The following is a 19,239-nucleotide window of genomic DNA, read 5'->3' on the forward strand; positions in this document are numbered from 1 at the left end:
CATGTCTCTCTCCACTGCCACAGGATATAAACCTCTACTTACAAAGTTAACTTATTTGTCTCTTTTTATGTGAATCCTAATTAGAGTTGCAACAGCTGCAAGTTGCAGTGTAATTGCAAGAGATTTCGGACAGACTCCAGACAGACTCTGGACAGCTGCTCTGGGATCTGGGTGGTTCCCTGTGCTGTCTAAAGGGCTGAGGAGGAGGGATCTGGGATGTGCAGTGTGGGATCTGGGATCTGGGTGGTTCCCTGTGCTTTCTAAAGGGCTGAGGGTTACAGATCTGGGATGTGTGATGTGGGATCTGAGATCTGGGATCTGGGTGGTTCCCTGTGCTGTCTAAAGGGCTGAGGAGGAGGGATCTGGGATGTGCAATCTGGGATCTGGGATCTGGGTGGTTCCCTGTGCAGCCTAAAGGCCTGAGGAGGAACAAGGGTCCTGGATGACCTTGGGAAGCACGAGGGAGGTACCTGGTCGAGCTTCCAGTGGAACTCGGCGGGGCGGAAGGTGTCGGCCTGGTCGAAGTCCTTGCGCAGCAGGAACACGAGGCGGCAGTTGTGCACGTAGAGCGCGTAGTGGTGCCGGTTCATCTCTGCGGGGGGACACACCTGGCTCAGCCACACGCAGCCCTTGGTGTCTGGGAGTCTCACACACTGACAGCACCCAGTCACATCAGAGAAACCCCGAAGAACTGAGTTTTCTCATGGATTGGTATGACTCTTCTTGAATTATGCTATATCAGCTTTGTTCACGGAATCATCCTGCCCCGGCTAACAAATTAAATCCAAATGCATATTTTGTCTAACTTGTTTCAGTCAAGAATTTCAACTGTTTCAATCTAAATAATGAAACAAGTTAAACATAATTTAGTTATGTTATCAGTCAATTCCTGTGAAATCTCGATCTATGTTCTCCCAGCTGTGTTTGAAATTTAGGTAGTCATCAGGCCCCTAATAAGCTCTCAAGTCAGCAATGTTTGGAGTGGCACCATCTGAGATTAGTTTTTTCTCGGACCAAACTAAATCAGGAGACATGGCAACACTCTACTGCTGTTGATATTCCCTTCACATAACATTTTTTCCATACACAGACTCACCTGTCTTGTCAGAGTTGCAGAGAATAGTCTCCTTCTCAGCTCTTAATCCAGGACTAGGTCCATGTTTCATCCACAGAGTGATGGTGAATTGATCAGTTAAATTTTTCGGGACTATTCCATCTGGGATTTTGGCTCCTTGCTTTCCATCAAATTTAAAAATCATGTCATTGTTATCCATGAGGAGCCCAGCTGTCCAGTTGGTTGTTGTACTGGGAGATGGTAGCAGGTCAATGGCACCTGAGGAAGCTCCTGCAAATTACATGAACAACACAATGAGAGACCAGTGAAAAAGCTGTGAAGATTAATATAGGCCAGGGTTCTGATTCACACTCTTTAGACTATTTTACTACCCAAATGGTCCTACCAGCCTCAATGCCAAATCACTGAACTGTTATAAAATACCCACCAGCATGAACCAGCAAGAGTTTTCTAGATTAAATTTACTGCACAGAAAACTATAGAAAATAATGTAAAGTTATCTTTCTCAGAAATGTTCATTATTTTCTGAAATTCATTAATGACATTTCTTCAGCTATTTCAAGATCTGCTAAGAGTCAAAACAAATTTTCTGCATTTATCTTCCCTCCCTGACAGCATGAAGGTTTGTGGGGATGATGTGCTGTAAAGTACAGCACAGTGGGGATGAATGCAGGACAGGCCCCACAGTAATTCTGGGAGGAATATCCATTCACGGGGGGGGATTCACCCCAACCAGATAATATCACTCTGGTACATATTTGATGGTTGGAGCTCCATGTGTTCTTTAATGATAGACCGAAATGGAAAACACCGTGGTACCAAGAGCTGATAAAATAGCACAGTTCTTCACAGCCCTGTTTGCTTACAGCTTAACAACTGCCAGGCACTATGAAAACCATGCAAGAAGCTACCCAGAGCATTTGCCTACTGGTGAAAGACAACCTGTAGCAGGAAATACAATTCCAAGAGTAAAAAGCACAAACAATCTTTGTATTCCTGTTGCTGCTTTGTCAAGTAACAATACGGTGAGTAAACTGTGATGGCATAAAAAAATCCCCTGCTAAGGTGTTCTGCCCTCCTTCACCATCCAAGAAGAGATAAAAGATCCCAATTCTCTGCAGGAGTGCAAAAAATTTTAAGCCAAAAGTGTGTAGAATTGTTTCACACAGGCTTTAAAAAAAAAGTATTATAGTAGAAATTTGGAAATATTTACCTTATTCTGTAACTGAATGTCTCGGATTCTTCTCCAAAATTTAATACTGCAAAATGAGGCTATTTTGAAGTGATATTTTGAATACAAAAACTAACACCTACATGTTCATAGTTTGAGCATGGAGACAATGTGTATTTATTTTACAGACTGTAATTCTGGATAATACAGGACACTGCATTTGTGTAACCAGCACCAAGCTCAACAGGTTCTACTTTATCTGCCCATATTTGTATGGACATTTATGGCTAAGTTTGGAATCTCATCCTGTTATGTGTTTTAATCCTGCCCTAAGAAAAATCATTGGATTATGTGCTTGGGAGATTTGGCTGGAATAAGTCATGCTTTTCCTGTCCTAATAAATCCAGGCAGAGTCCCAGACTGCTCTCATGTACAGAGACAGACCTGGAGCAATGCAAACAGGATCCCTCTGGAGGTGTTCCCAGAACAGCCTGATCATGGGATCAGTGCTCTTCCAAAATGTAGTGCCTGATGCCCTTTTCTCCTAAAATGCTTCCAGAACTGCTGCATGAAGCTCAGTTTTGGGGTGAGACCCCTGAGGCACCTCTTGCATATAGAAGTGCTTATTTTCACAAGTGATTTATGCAGTTGCCCTCACCTCCTCTCCCAGTCCTGCACATTTGGGCTCCAAACTCTGTGCCAGGATAAGCATACAGTGATGCTGCTTGCTGAGCTGGACCAGACTGCTGGCTTAGCTGGAAACAAATAATCCAAATAACACCCAGCCCAAACTGTCCTTCGTGATCAGATCAAAAACTTTCTTTGGGCCTCTTGCAATGCTACACCAGCCAGGATAATGGAAGGAGGGCAGGAGCAGGGCCTTGAGGCTGAAAGTGTTTCCCTGTCTCAGTTTCCCATCTGCCACATGTGAGAATCAGCAATCCATTATTTTTTATTTTATCTACATTTAGAGGGAAAGGAGACAGCACCAGAGCCATCTTTACACTGTATTTTAGGCTCCTTAACCTATGTTTATTTTAGTGTGATTTTTTTCTGGTATGTTTTTGCAGTCCAAATTGTGTCTTTCAGACATTCTGTACTTTTTATTACTGTACTGTTACTGTACTATTACTGTTACTGTCAGGTAACAAGGTGAAAGAATGCTTTCTAAAATGCTTTGAGGCACAACACTAATAATTCCTTGACTGTAAAATGACTCAAGCGTAATTTATTCATTTTAGCTGCCCACCTTGGCCGTCCAAGGGAATGCAAATCTCTGGCTTATTGAAAAGCAGACTTGAACCTTCCATCATATAAATAATGAATTTTAATTCACCCTCCTTAACATCTGCCTTCTCCAGAGTTCTAACAGATAAATGAAGAAATGAGCACAGGATTTATTTAGTAAACTGGATCTTTACTTGTACAGAGAGAGCCTTGCATTTTACAAGGTGCAGAGCTGTCTGAGTGCTCAGTTCTGCACTCTCTGCAATCACACCATGCTTCACTGTACAAAAAAATTCAGGGTTTTCATCCTTTTCAAAGGATTTTATCATCGAACCATTAGTTACAGTAAGGTAACGTCTGGCTGAAAAACTGATTTCCAGAAATAATTTAAGCTGCTTTCATAAGACTCCTCTCTGCATTAAGGATGGTAATAAATACTAAATAGCAAAGTGCAGGCCAGGCTAAATGCAATTCTCATGTAAAGCACATTGTCACTTACAGCCTTTTCATCAAAGTCCTGTTACAAGTTTCTACCATGTCTGTTCTCTATGAGGATACAGAAAACCTGGACCAAAAGAAAAATTCTTTCAGCAGAATTTTCCCCCTATTTACATACACTCTTACACTCTTACTTATTTTCTCAAGTGTTTTCCATTTTCTTCCTTCACGGATGTGCTGAGCCAGAGCTGAAGTTCAGCAGGGATGTCTGTCCACTGCTCAGAGCTGCCTGCAGCCACCACCATGGCCCTGGCATGGGGAGATGCCATGGTGAGATGCCTGAGAGATGCCTGTAATTCTCTTTTCTACTCCAGTGTCAGCAGGTGATGCAGTCAAGCCACACTCTGCAAACGGAGCCCTTTAGAGTTTGTACAACCTTCCTCAACTAAGGACTTTTACAGCAGCTGAAGGTACCTCCCTTCAGCCCTACACTTGAAATGATAATATTGTTGGATATAGCTGCTACCATTGTTTGATTTCAGGGTAATAATTTCGTGGTTTAGGTCTTGTTCGTAGTGATCTGTGCTGAGTGACTGTGCCATTTGCAGTTCAGGTCTGTAACAGCACAAAGCAAAGTTCTTTTGGCAGCCAATACAGCTTCTTAAAGGAGGCAAAAGTATTTGACTTTAGCTATAACATATTTATTTTTATTAAAATTTTAGTATTTTATGAAATTAAGCCTTGCTCTGCCTCTCAGATTTAATATTACCATTATTAAGATGCATATTGGGGCAGATGGATTTTCATCTGGTCTTCCAGAGCCCAGCCAGTTGGATAAAGACATAGATTCAAAGTCATGATTGTTTCTGTGATCTTAACTAAGCAATTTTGAAGTTTATGACAATGCTACTATTCTCACTCACCTTTACACTTTCTTCATCTCCTCTGATAACTGATAATTGCAACTGCCAACCATTTTTCCCTGGAAATTGCTTCTCCATTTTTAATAATTTAGTTAACACTGGCTGAAATTTTTTAATTTACAAAAATTATTTCCTAAAGGTTAGTGTATTGATCTTAACATATCTGCAGCACTTCTGGGTGGTTATCAGAGCAAAGGCAAGCCCTACACCAGGGCATCCCAAACCAAAATCCACATATTTAAATGGAAAAAATTGTACAATTGCTGCTGTAGCTCAGACAGAAACCAGGCAAAGAGACAGAGAAAATGAGAATTAATGTCCACACCATCAGGGCTTCAGAGGAGGACTCTAAAGATAGGATATTAGAGCAGGAGAGACATCTGATATCAAAAGATGAAGGGATTATTGCGTGGCCATTGCTTTGCCAGATACAGAATCTTAAAGTCTGAAAAAAATACGGCAGTATCTTCAAGTATTTAACCTGCCTTTCAAAATTGACTTCTGTATTTTACATGAAGTTATCAAAAAGCACAAAAAGGGAGGAAAAAATTCGGAAATATTTCTCCACCAGGTCAGCTCTTATCTGAAGTCCATGTTTCTTAAATATTTTTGCTTAAATGATTGCCCAGAATATAATTTTATTTTTTGTTTGTTTGTCCGAGCAGCAGAACAGAAAGCTGAGTCAGGAGGACTGAAATACAACAGGGAGATTCAATTCCCTTCAAATCCTGTGGTCTTCCTGTGATGGCAAATCTCACTACACTGTCACACCACTATTTGTAGCAGACGGAAGAAAGAAGGAGAAAGAGATGGAATGAGGAAGAAGAAAAAATCGAGAGGGGAATTGTAACAGGAGAGGAAAAAAAAATTAAAATAAGGCAGGGAGAAAGTATGAAGTAGAGTGAAAACAAATGGAAAAGAAGGATGGAGCAGCTGTCAAATATCATCACTCTCTCCATTTTCATTGCTAAAATCCAAAGTGAGCCAGCTGAGCTAAATCCAAGTGCTGCATCTTTACAGGTCACAAGGAGCTGGTGCCTTGTTTGCAAAAACATTATTATGTCAACTGAAATGCATATTCATACCACATAATTTCTGCAGTGATTTTTCAGAGTAGGTTTCACGATCACAGCCCTTTCCGATGTAATTGGTCTGCAGTTCAATGGTGGTGTGGATTGAGGACACTGGTCCATCACACGTTTCTAGCTGGATGCTGGGAAACAAGGGTATGCTGCCAGAGCCAGGCCTGTATTCAATCCGTTTGTTCCAGTCTGGAAAAACAAACAAATCAAAAACAAGATCCAGTGGTGAGTAAAAAAAGAGAAGGGAGTTATATAATTTCAAATGACATATTGTTCTCAAAGGACACTGACTAAGGCAAAAATAAGTGTTTCTGAAGTTGGCATCAATAAGCCACTGTCCTTAAAAATTTGGATTTTGGCCCTGTTTTTCTAAGAGTGTCAGGCTCACTTAAGTAACTCTACTGCTGGTTGAGTCACACAGGCAGGGGCTACACACATCTCCTGATAAGAAGTGCTAATTGGTGTCAGTCTGGAGCTGCAGTGCCCATGTTCCGTGACAGAATACAAGCTGACTCTGCAGGGAGGAGGTGTCTGCTGCACCCAGTTTGGTCAGATTTCACAGTGTTGTGCTAAGAACAAATACCTCCAAAGACCAGGCTACACATGTCAGTCTAATATAACACCTCTGTACTGCCACTTCTTGTCTTTGAACATCTTCCTAATTTTGTGAAGCACTGATGACAGGAAGTTCCAGCTGAAAGGATGACTCCTGCTTCCAGCCAAATCTGACTAATCCGTGTTTATGCAGATGCCTCACAGCCCACAACATTTAAACAATCCCCTGTCTCAGGCAGCCACCTGTTTGTGCCACCCATACCCCCTGTGCTGCTCAACTGAAGCATTTTAATGTTTGAAATCCAATTAATTATGGTGTTTGCAACACGCTTCAGAGAAAACCCAAAAAAGCAACAGTAATTACAAACATGTATTTTAGCTGTCTTTACAGCTCATATTTTAATCAAGTCACAGAAGGGCTGGAGTTGGAAAGAATCCTCAAAGCTCCCTAACTCCATGTCCCTGCCATGGGCAGGGACTCCTGCCACTAAACCAGGCTCCTCAAAGTCCCGTCCAGCCTGATCTCAGTTTGAGGGACAGGGCATCCACAGCTTCTCTGGCAACCTGTGCCATACCTCAGCATCCTTATAGGGAAAAAAAAATCATATATCCAATCTAAATCCAACTTAAAGCTGTTGCCTCTTTCCTGTCACTACAGGCCTCAGTAAAATCTTTCTATCCATCTTTCTACTTCAAGCACTAAAAGGCCTCAGCAAGATCTCTGTGGAGCCTTCTCGACACTGAACAACCCCAACTCTTAGTATGTCCTTAAAGGAGAGATGTCCCAGCCTTCTGGCAATGTTCATGGCCCTTCCCCTCATTGCTTAACAAGTTCAGATCTTTCTAGGTAAAAGAAGACTTCGTAAATGGAAAAGTTCTAGGTCTTGGCAGTCAACAAAATCCCTGAAAGCAAATGGACAGAGATTTGTTCTAAATATCAGTGGAAGGGAAAACTAATAGTGGATACAAATATGTATGTATGCATTCAGTAGGTGAAGGAGTTTGTGTTTTTCAACAGATCTCATTTCAGAAAGCTTGAAAAATGGTGCTCTTTCTCAGGTCTTAAACTGCATTCAATTAAACATTTACAAGAAATCCTGAACATCCATGCAAATACTTGGAAGTGTGAGGAAGTCATTAGTCCAGAGTCCAGGCAACGATGCTACAACCACCGGTCTGCATTTCAGAATTCTCAGATCTTCTTTTTGACATAACCCAGTTGGTTTTTACTAGTCCTAAAATCTTTAGGACTAGTACTAATTATAATATCAAAAATAATCATGACTAAGACAACCATGGCTGCCTGTGCACATATAACTGAGTTACTATTTCAGTTGTAATTTTCATGTAATTCACTCCACTTGTTCCACATTAAGTCAGACTCGATCTACAGTATTGCGTAGTTTCTCTGCAATTGTCGGTTTAAACAGTTCCATCAGAATTTCAAGTACCATATACGGGACATCATTACAATAGGAGGTTTCTTTTCCCTCTCCATTGCAGAAATTTGAGGTTAACACTTTTCCAATAGAACAAGAGCAACAAATTCTTTGAGGTACTTCAGGTAAAAATAAAGTAATTTGCTGGTTTTATGCAAACTAATAATATATGAATTATTGATCTTTATAATATCTTATTCACCAGAGGCATTGTATCCCTCTAGCCCAAAAGGAAAATAAAGTCTTATATATATCTGGAACCTTTCTGACTATTTCAGCAGCTTTCAGCCATTTCTCAGCTATACCAAATGGACCAGTAGTCATGCAAAATATTCAGTAGTGGATGTGAGATGTGACTGAATTATAAATTGCAAGGTGCCTGAAGCTGCACACTCACCTCAGCTATACAAGGAGTGTCCTATAAAACTCACATCATATAAAATACCACTGCTCACAAGGAAGAATGATGGGAGGCCTCTGTTTCTGCCACAAGAACTGGAAGAGGTATTTTGATTCATGCTTGTTTTCAGCTTGGCAGAAGTGGGAATTTGTACCCAGAGATCATAAACCCTGCACCTCTCTAAATCACTCACATTTATCTCACTTCTAAATTGTAAAACATCAACTAGACTTGAACCAGTGTCTTTGTACTTTGGTCCACTGCATCCCCACAGACCAATCCTCATCCTAAACTGCACCAGCACTGACTTCACTGACTTAGTGCAGATTTAGGAATTCCACCAAGAAGTCCCTCTCCATGCCAAAGGCATTCCCAGGCAGGCAGGCAATACAGGAGCAGGTGACAATCCTGTGATGGCAGAACTGTCTCTAAAGGCAGCAACAGCTCTGATAAAAAACAACTGGCTTATGTCCATAGAACCTGCCTCCAAGCACTTAGCTCCCAGAGGTGTGAAGATGAGGCCAGCACCCTCTGCATCTCACCACCAGTGCAGGCAGCAATGCTGGGAAGTGCACAGAGCTGGAACAAGCAACAATAAGTAGTAGCAACAGTGTGAAGAAATTATTGTGGCAGTAACCCAAGTCCTTTATTTAATTTTGAACGAGTGAATACCATTATTTTGCTCTCTCCCAGAATAATATCCCACATTGGACTTAGTCAAAAGATCAGCATCTTCCCTTCAGGAATGTGGTGGCACTTTTTCATTTCCTCTGGAGTGACTCAGAAGAAGTCTTATGTAACCAGAGTCTGCAAAAGCCTCTGAAGTTAGGAATTTTCTAGATATGTTCAGATACATAACCCCACCTGAACTGGCAAGCTGCACTTAGATTAACTAAACCAAACCAACACAGTTCCTGCTTTGACACAAACCTGACCCAAGTCCTGCTACAACACCACGTTACACGGCAAAATTAGGAAAGTAAATGCTGTCAGGGTAGAAGACTAATCCCAGGGGGAAAGTCTGAATAAAACTAGCACTGTTTAGTCCTGCAACCACTGTTTTGATTTTATAATTCAGCAGGCTTTTGCTTGCTTGCCACTTGTAGCATAAAGCTGCTCCAGAAAATGCAAGACAGCCCCAGCTGGGTTATCCCTACAATTCAAGTGTAAATATCACCATGTCAAGCTTGTGGTTCAGATTTCATCAATTATAAAGTAGCTATGTAAACTTGGATCTTGATTGCTGAGATGCTCAAATGATCCCAAGATCAAAATGGATCAAACTTCAGTGACAGTGTGAGCCTTTAAAAGTAAATCCCAATGCACTAAACACATTTTCCTTTTAACAACAGATGGATAATGTCAAGACGTTCCTTGATCTCTAAACTTAAGGTTTTCTGTACTGTCTTTGTGATCCATGTTTTATATTTTAATTAATTTCTAATTCTAGATGACACTGAGGGATTTAGTCTGATTTTTTTTCCTTGAAGGAGATCATGCAGAGGAGACATGACGTGGTTCACATCTCCCACATGTGTGTGGCCATAAGCTTTGATTCCATTTCACGGTGTTAAAAAAGATGGCAACGTAATTAAAGATAATTACAACACAATGAAATACAAGACTTCTCTCCTGTTGCACTGAAGATATGCATCTTGGCAGCTAAATGCAAGATAAAATTTATGTGGTGCCGTTAGTGAGTCTCTGCAGCATCCCTATATAATTGCTGGAACAGAAGGTTCCCAGAGCAGTGTAATTGGTATCTCTTCTGTTTCCTCTGCAGCATCCTCACATCTGTGCTGTTTATGTAGGCTACAGACTTGGCTAAAGGTTACTCTGGTGCCTTTTTTATGTGAAATAAAATGAGTGACTTTTGAAGGAAATGATAATCAGGTCTTGCTCCGTTAAAGGGTTTCCACAGCAAAGAGAAAATTCAAACTGATGTCCAGAGCTCTGCTGGTTTGCTAAGAGATATAAGTGCACATCTCAAAGCATAAACAAACATTCATATACACCTTTTCTTTGTGCAGCATGTTGATAGTTTTAAAAAGACAAACAAAAAAGAGACAGAAATTTGTGCTTTGTACAGGACAGTGGAAAGGCTGCTGCTGCAGGAGCTGGTGAACCCAATGGAGTAACTGTTGTGCTTGACCTAGTGACACTGAATATTCCATCAAGTGAGAAAGTTCCCAGATCTAATTATGTGACATAAGCATATAAGAATCTAAAAGCCATGAAACAGCATGGGTTAAGCTATTGTTTGTTGTGAGATTGCATTTGAATAATGAATTTCCCGTGGTGTCAGAGCCCCAAGGGCACTAGTAAGCCCTAATGAACCTCCACAGGCTTCACCTGGGGCCTCCATTTGCCCTGCATGGGCCTGGAGCTCTGTTTAAGCTTAGCCCCATCAGACTGGGCTGCAGGTGCTGGTCTGTCAGCCACAGCATCTCTGGATCCAGGAGCCAGTCCAGGGCTTGCTGCTCTGGCTTGACAGAGCCTCAGCACTGTGGACCTGCTCAGTGGCCTGATCCCAACCCTCATCCACGGATCCCTCATCCATGGATCCCAACCCTCATCCACGGATCCCTCATCCATGGATCCCAACCCTCATCCAAGGATCCCTCATCCATGAATTCCAACCCTCATCCACGGATCCCTGTTTGCAGAGATCCACAGTTTGCAGTTAGCTTGTAGCTGCCAAATAAATTTGGTCATATCCGACCTTCAACCTTGGCCAGCCTAGAGGTAAAACAGGTCCTCAGATGAGGCAGGGATAGGTTGGATTCAAGTCTGCACAGGGACTTCACCTACCACATTCCATCCTGAGCTGCAGACATCTCACTGGTCAGGGAGCTGGGCTGTGTGGGGATCAGACCAATCAGCAGCTGAAACTGGGGTGTTTCAAACCCCCTATATAAACTAGGTTTGAACAATAAAGCTCGCGCTTTTCGCAAGGGGCTCTGATGTGTGCGTGTCGTTCCTGTCTCTGACCACCGACCCCACGGAACATGCAGCCCCTCACATAATAGATCCCCCCTCCTGGGACCTGCCTCCTCCCCAGGACGGGGGATCTGGCATCTTGGCTGAGCCAGGCCCCTTCTCTGGGTCTGCCCTGCTCCCCTCAGCACACTCAGGGCTTGGCCCTGGGTGACAAATACATCACCCCACCCTGCCAGCTCTGTCATTACAACTGGCTCTCTGCTTGTTTTTCTTAAGGAAATAACCTTCTTCTTGCCAGGTTTGAGTTGGTCACAGGCTTCTAATGTCTCTGAGCAAAGTGCTTCTCAGATTCTTAAAGACAGACTCTGAAACACTGCGTGGAGTAGTTACCCAAATCAATGAATTGAGTATCATAACTCATGTGGAAAGCCTTAAATTTTTCCACCCAAGGTCTAAGAATACGTGGCAGTATTTATATGCAGAGAAAAAAAACCATAAGGAAAAGCTTCAAACCTAACTGGATACCCCGCAGTGCTCTAACTTTTGGGCAGAGGAAATGTTAATGGTACGATGCCGTCAGCTGCATCTCAGAGATAAGAAACTTCTCAATGAAATGATAATTGCCCCAGTAAAGCTCAGGAGGATCTTGCAGTGAAAATTCAAAAAAGAAATGACTAGTTTTGTAGTTGCAAATACAGAAATGTGAGCAAAGGAGTTATCTTCCGCAGAGTTATATGGAAATAAAAATCTAGTTAATTAGGTCTAAAATGAATGGGGTTTTTGTATCACTTAAGATGGAAAAGACTGGCTTCAGTATTTCAGTCCTCACAGATAAGCAGAACAGCCTGCAGAGAGGAAAATAATGGGTTACTCTGCAAATGTGAAGCTCATGGTACACAGGGAACTAACAGGTAATGATTCCTGTGAGTCTGCCTTGGGAGTGTTATTTGATATTTCCATTTGCAGTCCTGGCACAAGACCAGGACTATGTCAGTTACTGCCACCAGTGAAGGGAAAGGAAGGCAGTGCCACGCTAGAAGTCAGTCTAGAAAGAAGATATCCTAAGCACAGAAGAAGATGTCCTTGAGAACTGGTGTTACAGAAATAGTGCTTAGTAATGATACAAAGTGCTCAGGAAGTTCAGCAAACTTCTGAGAAATCACTGAAAAACAACAAATGGAAAAAGAGCTGATTTCGTTAAGACAAGAAAGCATTTCCACAGACCACAGTCTGACATGGCCAAGCAAAAGTAAGGCAGTCCTGGAATATATAAAGCACTATTTTCAGTAAGAGGCCATGGTAAAAATAAACATGGAAGGACCTGGAGTGCTCAGGGAAGATGTACTTAACTATAATGCAGACATAGAACGTACTAAAGGGAGCATATCTGAAAAATTAGATTGGAACAGGTATGACTGCTTTCTCTGAGTATATCTGGTAGTCAAAGCAAAGTAAAAACAACATAAATACAAGTTAAAAAACAAATATGAACTTACGTAAATTTTAAGTTCAAAGCCCGGTAGTACTCAGGAGTTCAGTCAATTTTCAAATGTCTAGAGTGGTTATTTAGAGTGGGTATTTTACTAAAATGGTGCCATTCAAGTTAACAGCTGAATGCAAGTATTTCATCCTGATTACCCTGGTTGAAGGATGTGTGCCTATTGCATGCACAGCAGTGCCAAGCCTAGACTGGCTAAAGACTCCCTGCTTCAAAATAAATTTCATTTATAAAAATATGGGTGAATATCTTGCAGCTAAGACAACACAAGGATGTTGTTTTTAGCTGCTAGGTGTGTGCACAAGATTAACGCAAATTGATTTATGTTCAGTGCAGAAATTACTTGGCCCTTTTAAATTGTTATGGAAGACTGAGAATATTACCCCCATCAGCAAGGTTTCTGCACTTGACCAGCCTCCTCCAAATAATCAATTTCCTTAGTAATCATATTCCTCCTTGTTAAAAGCATTGGCAGAATGAAAGCCAATTTGGTTTTGGTTTTCTTCAGTAACTGGATCTTACTAGAAAGCCCCCATGAAAACCATTCTGAAGTCACTCAGCAGCTACTGCAAACAGCATCTCTGAGGAATGTTGACTCAGAGGTGATGTTAGATCACTCTGCTGCTGAAATGGAAGGTCCTGCCTTCTTTGTACAAAAGAAGGATTTTATTTCAGCAGGAAGAGCAATCTGATCTGACTGCACACAATGCCTATTCAACCTTAAAGAGGTGCTAGGAATGTGCCTTTAGGTGGTACCAAGGGCCCAGGTCACCTTAGTGAGCCTGGCATGCCTTAGGAAGGAAATTATATGCACTATCTTTGATACACTAACCACCTTTTTAGAATACTTTTATAATCTATTGGGTGAATAAACAAAGAGAAGCTTTTATTTCAAAACTATTTTAAAGCCAACACTATGTAAAAGTAATTGAATTTTTCAGGACTATCTCTTTTAAGATGAATTTTGCTATCTTGCATCTTTCAGCACATTGGGTTATATTTGATTTCCATTTGCAATCCCACTATGGGGGGACAGTAACAGTTTTGTGAAAACTGTTCCTGAAAGTAACAGAAATGTGACAAAAGATTACAATACCATAAATGAGCTAAAGGAAAACTGGTCTAGATTATGGGATTTTGTCTTACTTCACCTCATGCTATTTAATGAAAATACTTTATGGATATTTAGTACTGGGGTGCCACAAGTCTCTCCACCTTCTTTGAATAAGGAAGATGTAACTTTAGAGAAATCAGCATTTGTGACATTAAAACAACTGCAGTGAAAGGAACCCCACTGAAAGTGAATGCCCAGGAAGAAGTGTAGTGTGAGCTTTGTGTCCTCAGAACTGAGCCCTGGAGGGAGGTATTGAAGATAACAGGTTTTTGCTTGGGATGGAAACCCCATATTGTGTTTAAAAATGTTTTAAACCAAAAATCAAAGAATCTTCAACTGCAGATTGAGCCATTATGATGTTAGGAGTACTGTCATCATCCAGCTTTTCTTGGTAATGCGGTCCTTGACCTACCTGGCAGGACACGGTCACTCCGCTGTTTGGAAATCATGGACATGAAAACAGAAGAAGAGATTTTGTAGCACAGGTCTAGGAGTCACTTGACAAAACTCGCTAAGGAGAATTTCCAATTAAAAGAACTGATTAGGAATTAATTAATCTCATTGATTTACATTTTTAGCTTGCTCAGGATACAAATAACACTCCAGAGTGGTCTGCTCAGAAAGAAGATGTCAGCTTGGGTCGAGTTTGTTTCTAGAGTAGCCTCTGAATAGAGAGGAGGCTTTTTTGCTGAAAATGTCTGTATGGGAATCTGGCCACTAGTGTATTAATGCCCATCATCAGAGAGCAGGGAAGCAGCTCCTGAATTTAATGAAGACTTCAATGCTGTTAGCCCAAGGAAATATTGATTAAAGGAAAGCATTTTGGCTTGTGGAGCCTTATTTTTCTTTGCCACACATCAGTCACATGCTGTTGGCCTCAAGAGACAGGAATGGTTTTGAATTGTTTTACATCAGCCTGTTCTTCCCTGTCCCAGCCCTGCACAGTGGAGGTTATCTGAAGGGCATCTACACTGAAATTTGCCCCAGTAAAATTTTTAATATTGAAGTTGCATTAGACTACTCCAGTCTGTATTCATGATCGTTACATAAACAAGTGCACAGTATTTCAAATTACAAAAGCCATTAACTTTTAGGAACTAAGTGCCAATGCCATAAATTGAAAATCCAAGAATTTATTTGTTCAGGATGACACTGAAGAACAAGAAAAAAAAATCATGTATTTTAGCAACATCTCTATTATAACCAAATACTCAGAATATTCCTCTTTTCTGTCAGAAATCTCTCATTATTTTACTTCCTGAAGTCATCCAATCTTATTAATATAGTCTTATTTCAAAGAAGATGGAGCAAAGCTGCTGGCTGCCCCTTTGTCGGGAGGTCACAGAGCAACAGACACAGGGAAGAAAGAACACTATAAATATCTTCCATTTCTAGTCTCCAGATTTTCTCTTTAACTACTAGAAATACTCTTGGAAAGTTTTGCTTATTTGATCTTATTTTTTCCCTAGAAACAGGTGACTTTTACTGGCTCAAACTGGCAAACAGCATCACCTACATGAATTTCTCCACCTTTAAAAACAAATAGGTATATAAAAATCTCTTTAAGAGAAATGTACAAATTTCTGGAAGCATTATGTTGTAGCTCACTTTCAAATTACAATTAATGAATTAATAATAATTAAGCAGTGAAGCCCTATCTACCCAATTGTTTACTCAAAGACCTTCTACCCTGAGTAGGAGACATCCCCTTGCATTTTGTGCTCTTTGACCTGGGGATGTGCCAGGGAGGTGAAGAGTCATGTGTTTGAGAGATGGAAAGGCACAAATAACACGAACAAAGCATCAAACCCTCCCCCCAAACCACGACCAAACCTGTTTGAGGTTGTTCCTTTTCCTTTTATTGGCTGCCTAGTGTCTAAACCCACCTGATGGAACCAGTAACAACCACAACAACCACATGAACTGTGAAATAACACTGGGCAATAGAAATGCACCATTACTACCTTTGCAAAACTTATTTAATCAATAAAACACCTGAATCAATTCAATCAATAAAATACCAAAAAAATATAGAAATGGAAAAAATATTCATCATTTACACCCATTTTAATACAAATCTCAAGCTAATTTGGGGATACTTAATTTATCTAAGGTAACTCCATAAAATGGAAACAGAACATTTCTCCAGTGTAAAGAGACCATAATAGTTTTATAGAATAAATCATTTGAACAGGAAGATTAGTTAGAAAATGTGGAAATGGTTCATAGGTATTGTGTTTTTTTCAATAAAAATGTTCTTCAAATACTTAGGTACTAGTACATCCCAAGAAACTAAAACGTGGTTCTGCTCCAAGTGAGGGCTGTGGAAATAGAATCCTGCTATTGCAAACATTTCATTACTAGCTCCTCTAGACCAGAGCTTCTCATTTCCCAAAGAAAACCTTTTTTTCTTCTAAATGTCAACCTGCAAATTTACCTTTAAGTACAACAGCCAAACTGATTTTTTCCTTCTCAATCATTATGTTTAAAAATTATAGTTATGAAGGTCAAGTTAGTCCTGAATGACACCTGCATAACGTGGTCACATCCAATTCATTTGTCTGTAATCCAGCCCTCATTTCCATCCTAATTCCTAACAATTAGTGGCATATCTTTCTTCCCTGTACTTTGTCAGATGGGGTTTTCTCCATTTCAGGCAGGGCATAGATCCTTACAGCCTTCTTAGAAAATCGAATTGATTCCTACCGAAATGTCTCAATATCAAGACAGGAATCAGCTTTAAAGATGCTTTTCAGTCCCACTGAGGGTGCCTTGGCTCCTGCATGCCACAAAAGCCAATCCTGAACCTCGAACAAGGTAACTTGAACAGCTCACATGGCAGAAGTACCTTGCCATGGTGGCTTCAAAAATGCTCTTTTAAGGAATAGTAGGACAATGGCAAATCGGCATCACTTTTTTAAAACTTCCAGAATCTTCTCCTAACATAACTTATTAGATTCATAATATAACTCATTAGAGTAGAAATTTGTCTTACTTCTTTTTGTCTGGTCTGTTCTTTGTTCTGCCTAGAGAAGAAGCATGGCAAATGGAAGCAAACATGGGATTATCATCCACTTTGTTAGCAGGCTTGGAATGAGGCAGAATAAATATCAGCAGTTTTCCACACCAGTGCAACAAGCACCCTACTTTACTTACTGCGAGGTAGAGGAAAAACACCAAAGGAAAGATATTTAAATAAAGAATTAAAATAGAAAAGCTATTCAAACTTACCTTGCCAGCCTGGTTTGCACACGGGTTTGACATTAACTCGTACCAAGACATCTTCTGTTGCATGCTTTTGCCCACAGTCAAAAGCTGTGACCATTATCTCATACTGGTGCTGTTTATCATAGCTCAGTTTCTCGGTGTTCCTGATGTTACCTAGAGGTTCAACACAAGAAAACATTCAGAGATTCATTCTTGGCTTAGCATCCACATACTGCAACATTTGGGTTCTGGTTCATCAAGTGCTTTGTGACTTTGAGCTCTTCAAAGCGCACAGGACATGCAGAGGCAGGATGTTCTGAGGAATAGGAAGGATTTTCTTCAATCCAGCAGAGAAATAAGAAGCTTGTAGGAAAATATAAGATGGGAGTGATATAATGTGTGTACGGCTCTATCAGAAAACATCTGTTTAACAACACTTTCTAAAGTAAGATGGCAGAAGTAATTAGCAGTTACATCTTGACGTGTGCAATGAGTAGGTACACTCTCCTTTTCCACATTTGCCACAATACATGGTTTTAACAGCCACGTTCCTGAGATCCACCACTGAAACCAAGTTGTTTTCTCAAAAGCAATTACCCTGTAGGTGAGAGACATTTTAAAAATAGGAAAAGCCCTGCAATCACCTCCTGCATTACAGTGTTTAGCAGTATTTGATAGGGCAGCACAGAGTTATCACATGCAAAATAAAACCCAGCAACAACAGGGTTTATCTGCTGAACCTGACACACATACAAAGGTAACAAATTGCCTGCTTTGGGAACAAAGACATCAGAACTTTCAGAAGGAAAGGGAAAAATCTTTCTCTGAATAGTTCCTGGAGGACTGGGAGAGCACTATGCAAAATATATGGGTTTTCTATTAACAAGTTCAGCATTTTAATTCTGTCCGTTTCCACTGAAATTTACTTTTTGCACAAGTAAAGTTAAAACTTCATCCTGGTTAATTCATTTCATGCTTTTGCTTTTGCAGGGTTGTTTGCTTTAACATCTCTTTGAATGAGGATTTTTGTTCTAAAATTCAAGGAACAAACTTACTCTGCAGCAGTGCTACACGTAATATCTGCTTGCAAGCAAGGATCAGCAAAAACCTTGCTTGCTAAGCAGATTTTTAGCACAAAAAATTGTGCTAAATTTGAAATGGGCAGCCCCCACATCCTGGAATTTAGTCAGATGCAGTGAACTGATCCCTACAGGTGCTGGCCAAAGTCTCTTTTGTTGGGCACAAAACGTTAGGTTTGGTTTGAGCATTTGGGTTTCATTTTCTTTTTTCTTTTCACTCAAGTGAGTGAGAAACAGGAGAAAGCAGACAAATACAGCTTCTTAAAATAAGTCTTTCACTAAAGCTCCATTAATTTGACAAGTGAAGACTTTTAGCAGGTGTCTCTTTGCTTCACACTCCTTATCTTGTCAGAGCCCACCACTTTGCCTTTTACTACTACTACAATAAAGCCAACTTTAGGAGTTTATTGAAATGGATGCAAAACTTTCCAGGTCAGGCCTGAAGAAAGCCTGCTGTTTGCATTTATCACCACCTTCAGGTTCAAAACCTGTAGTTTAAATAGACCCTTGCATCTGCAGTTGTAAGTCAGACCCAAAACCCCATTTACTGCTGAGTCTGAGTCTCTCCCGCTCCCTTTGTGAGCAGGACACACAGGAGGACCAGCCCTTCTCATATTTTAATGTCCTGAAAGGAGAAATGGAACGAGCTGCTAAAGGCTGATTTGGACACAGGGCAGTGCCCTGCAGACTCTGGGGGTCTCTCTCTGGGGTACCTCATGTTGTCAGGCCTGCCATGGGCACAGATCTTTCCTTCCCACAAGAACTGCAACAACCACATCAACTACTTCATTGGGTTTTGAGTTCGTGATTGACAAAGCAATCTAATCACCCATTTTACGATCTTGAGTTGCCTGATTAGTGGCTGCCTGAGAGGATTTAATGAAAAACTGCCACTGTATATACTTAATTACTGACTTTATATCTGCTCAGTTCTTCTGTCCTTTCTGCATTATATTATTTCATACATGAATCTTTATATTTCCCTATTTGGTTCTTCTTGGTATTATTTTAGTCTGTGATCAGCAAGGATAATTCTCAAGAAACCAAAACAGTCCAAATTTTCATTAGCAGATTGCAAAAATTTGTGTGGC

At 40.7% G+C, this 19,239-nt stretch overlaps 1 protein-coding gene across 2 annotated transcripts in view; it reads right to left on the bottom strand.

Annotated features, from left to right (window-relative positions):
• CLSTN2 (calsyntenin 2) overlaps window positions 1–19,239 on the bottom strand; it is a 322,525-nt gene that overhangs the window by 51,064 nt on the left and 252,222 nt on the right. For both annotated transcript variants that reach the window (XM_053985975.1, XM_053985976.1), the window contains exons 5-8: window positions 17,094–17,243; window positions 5,920–6,105; window positions 1,097–1,345; window positions 471–592 (exon numbers count right to left, since the gene is read on the bottom strand). In XM_053985975.1, coding sequence (XP_053841950.1) covers window positions 471–592; window positions 1,097–1,345; window positions 5,920–6,105; window positions 17,094–17,243 — 707 coding nt within the window. The remainder of the gene's footprint in view (window positions 1–470; window positions 593–1,096; window positions 1,346–5,919; window positions 6,106–17,093; window positions 17,244–19,239) is intronic.

The sequence above is a fragment of the Vidua macroura genome, chromosome 10 (genome assembly GCF_024509145.1).
Source record: "Vidua macroura isolate BioBank_ID:100142 chromosome 10, ASM2450914v1, whole genome shotgun sequence".
NCBI lineage: Eukaryota > Metazoa > Chordata > Aves > Passeriformes > Viduidae > Vidua > Vidua macroura.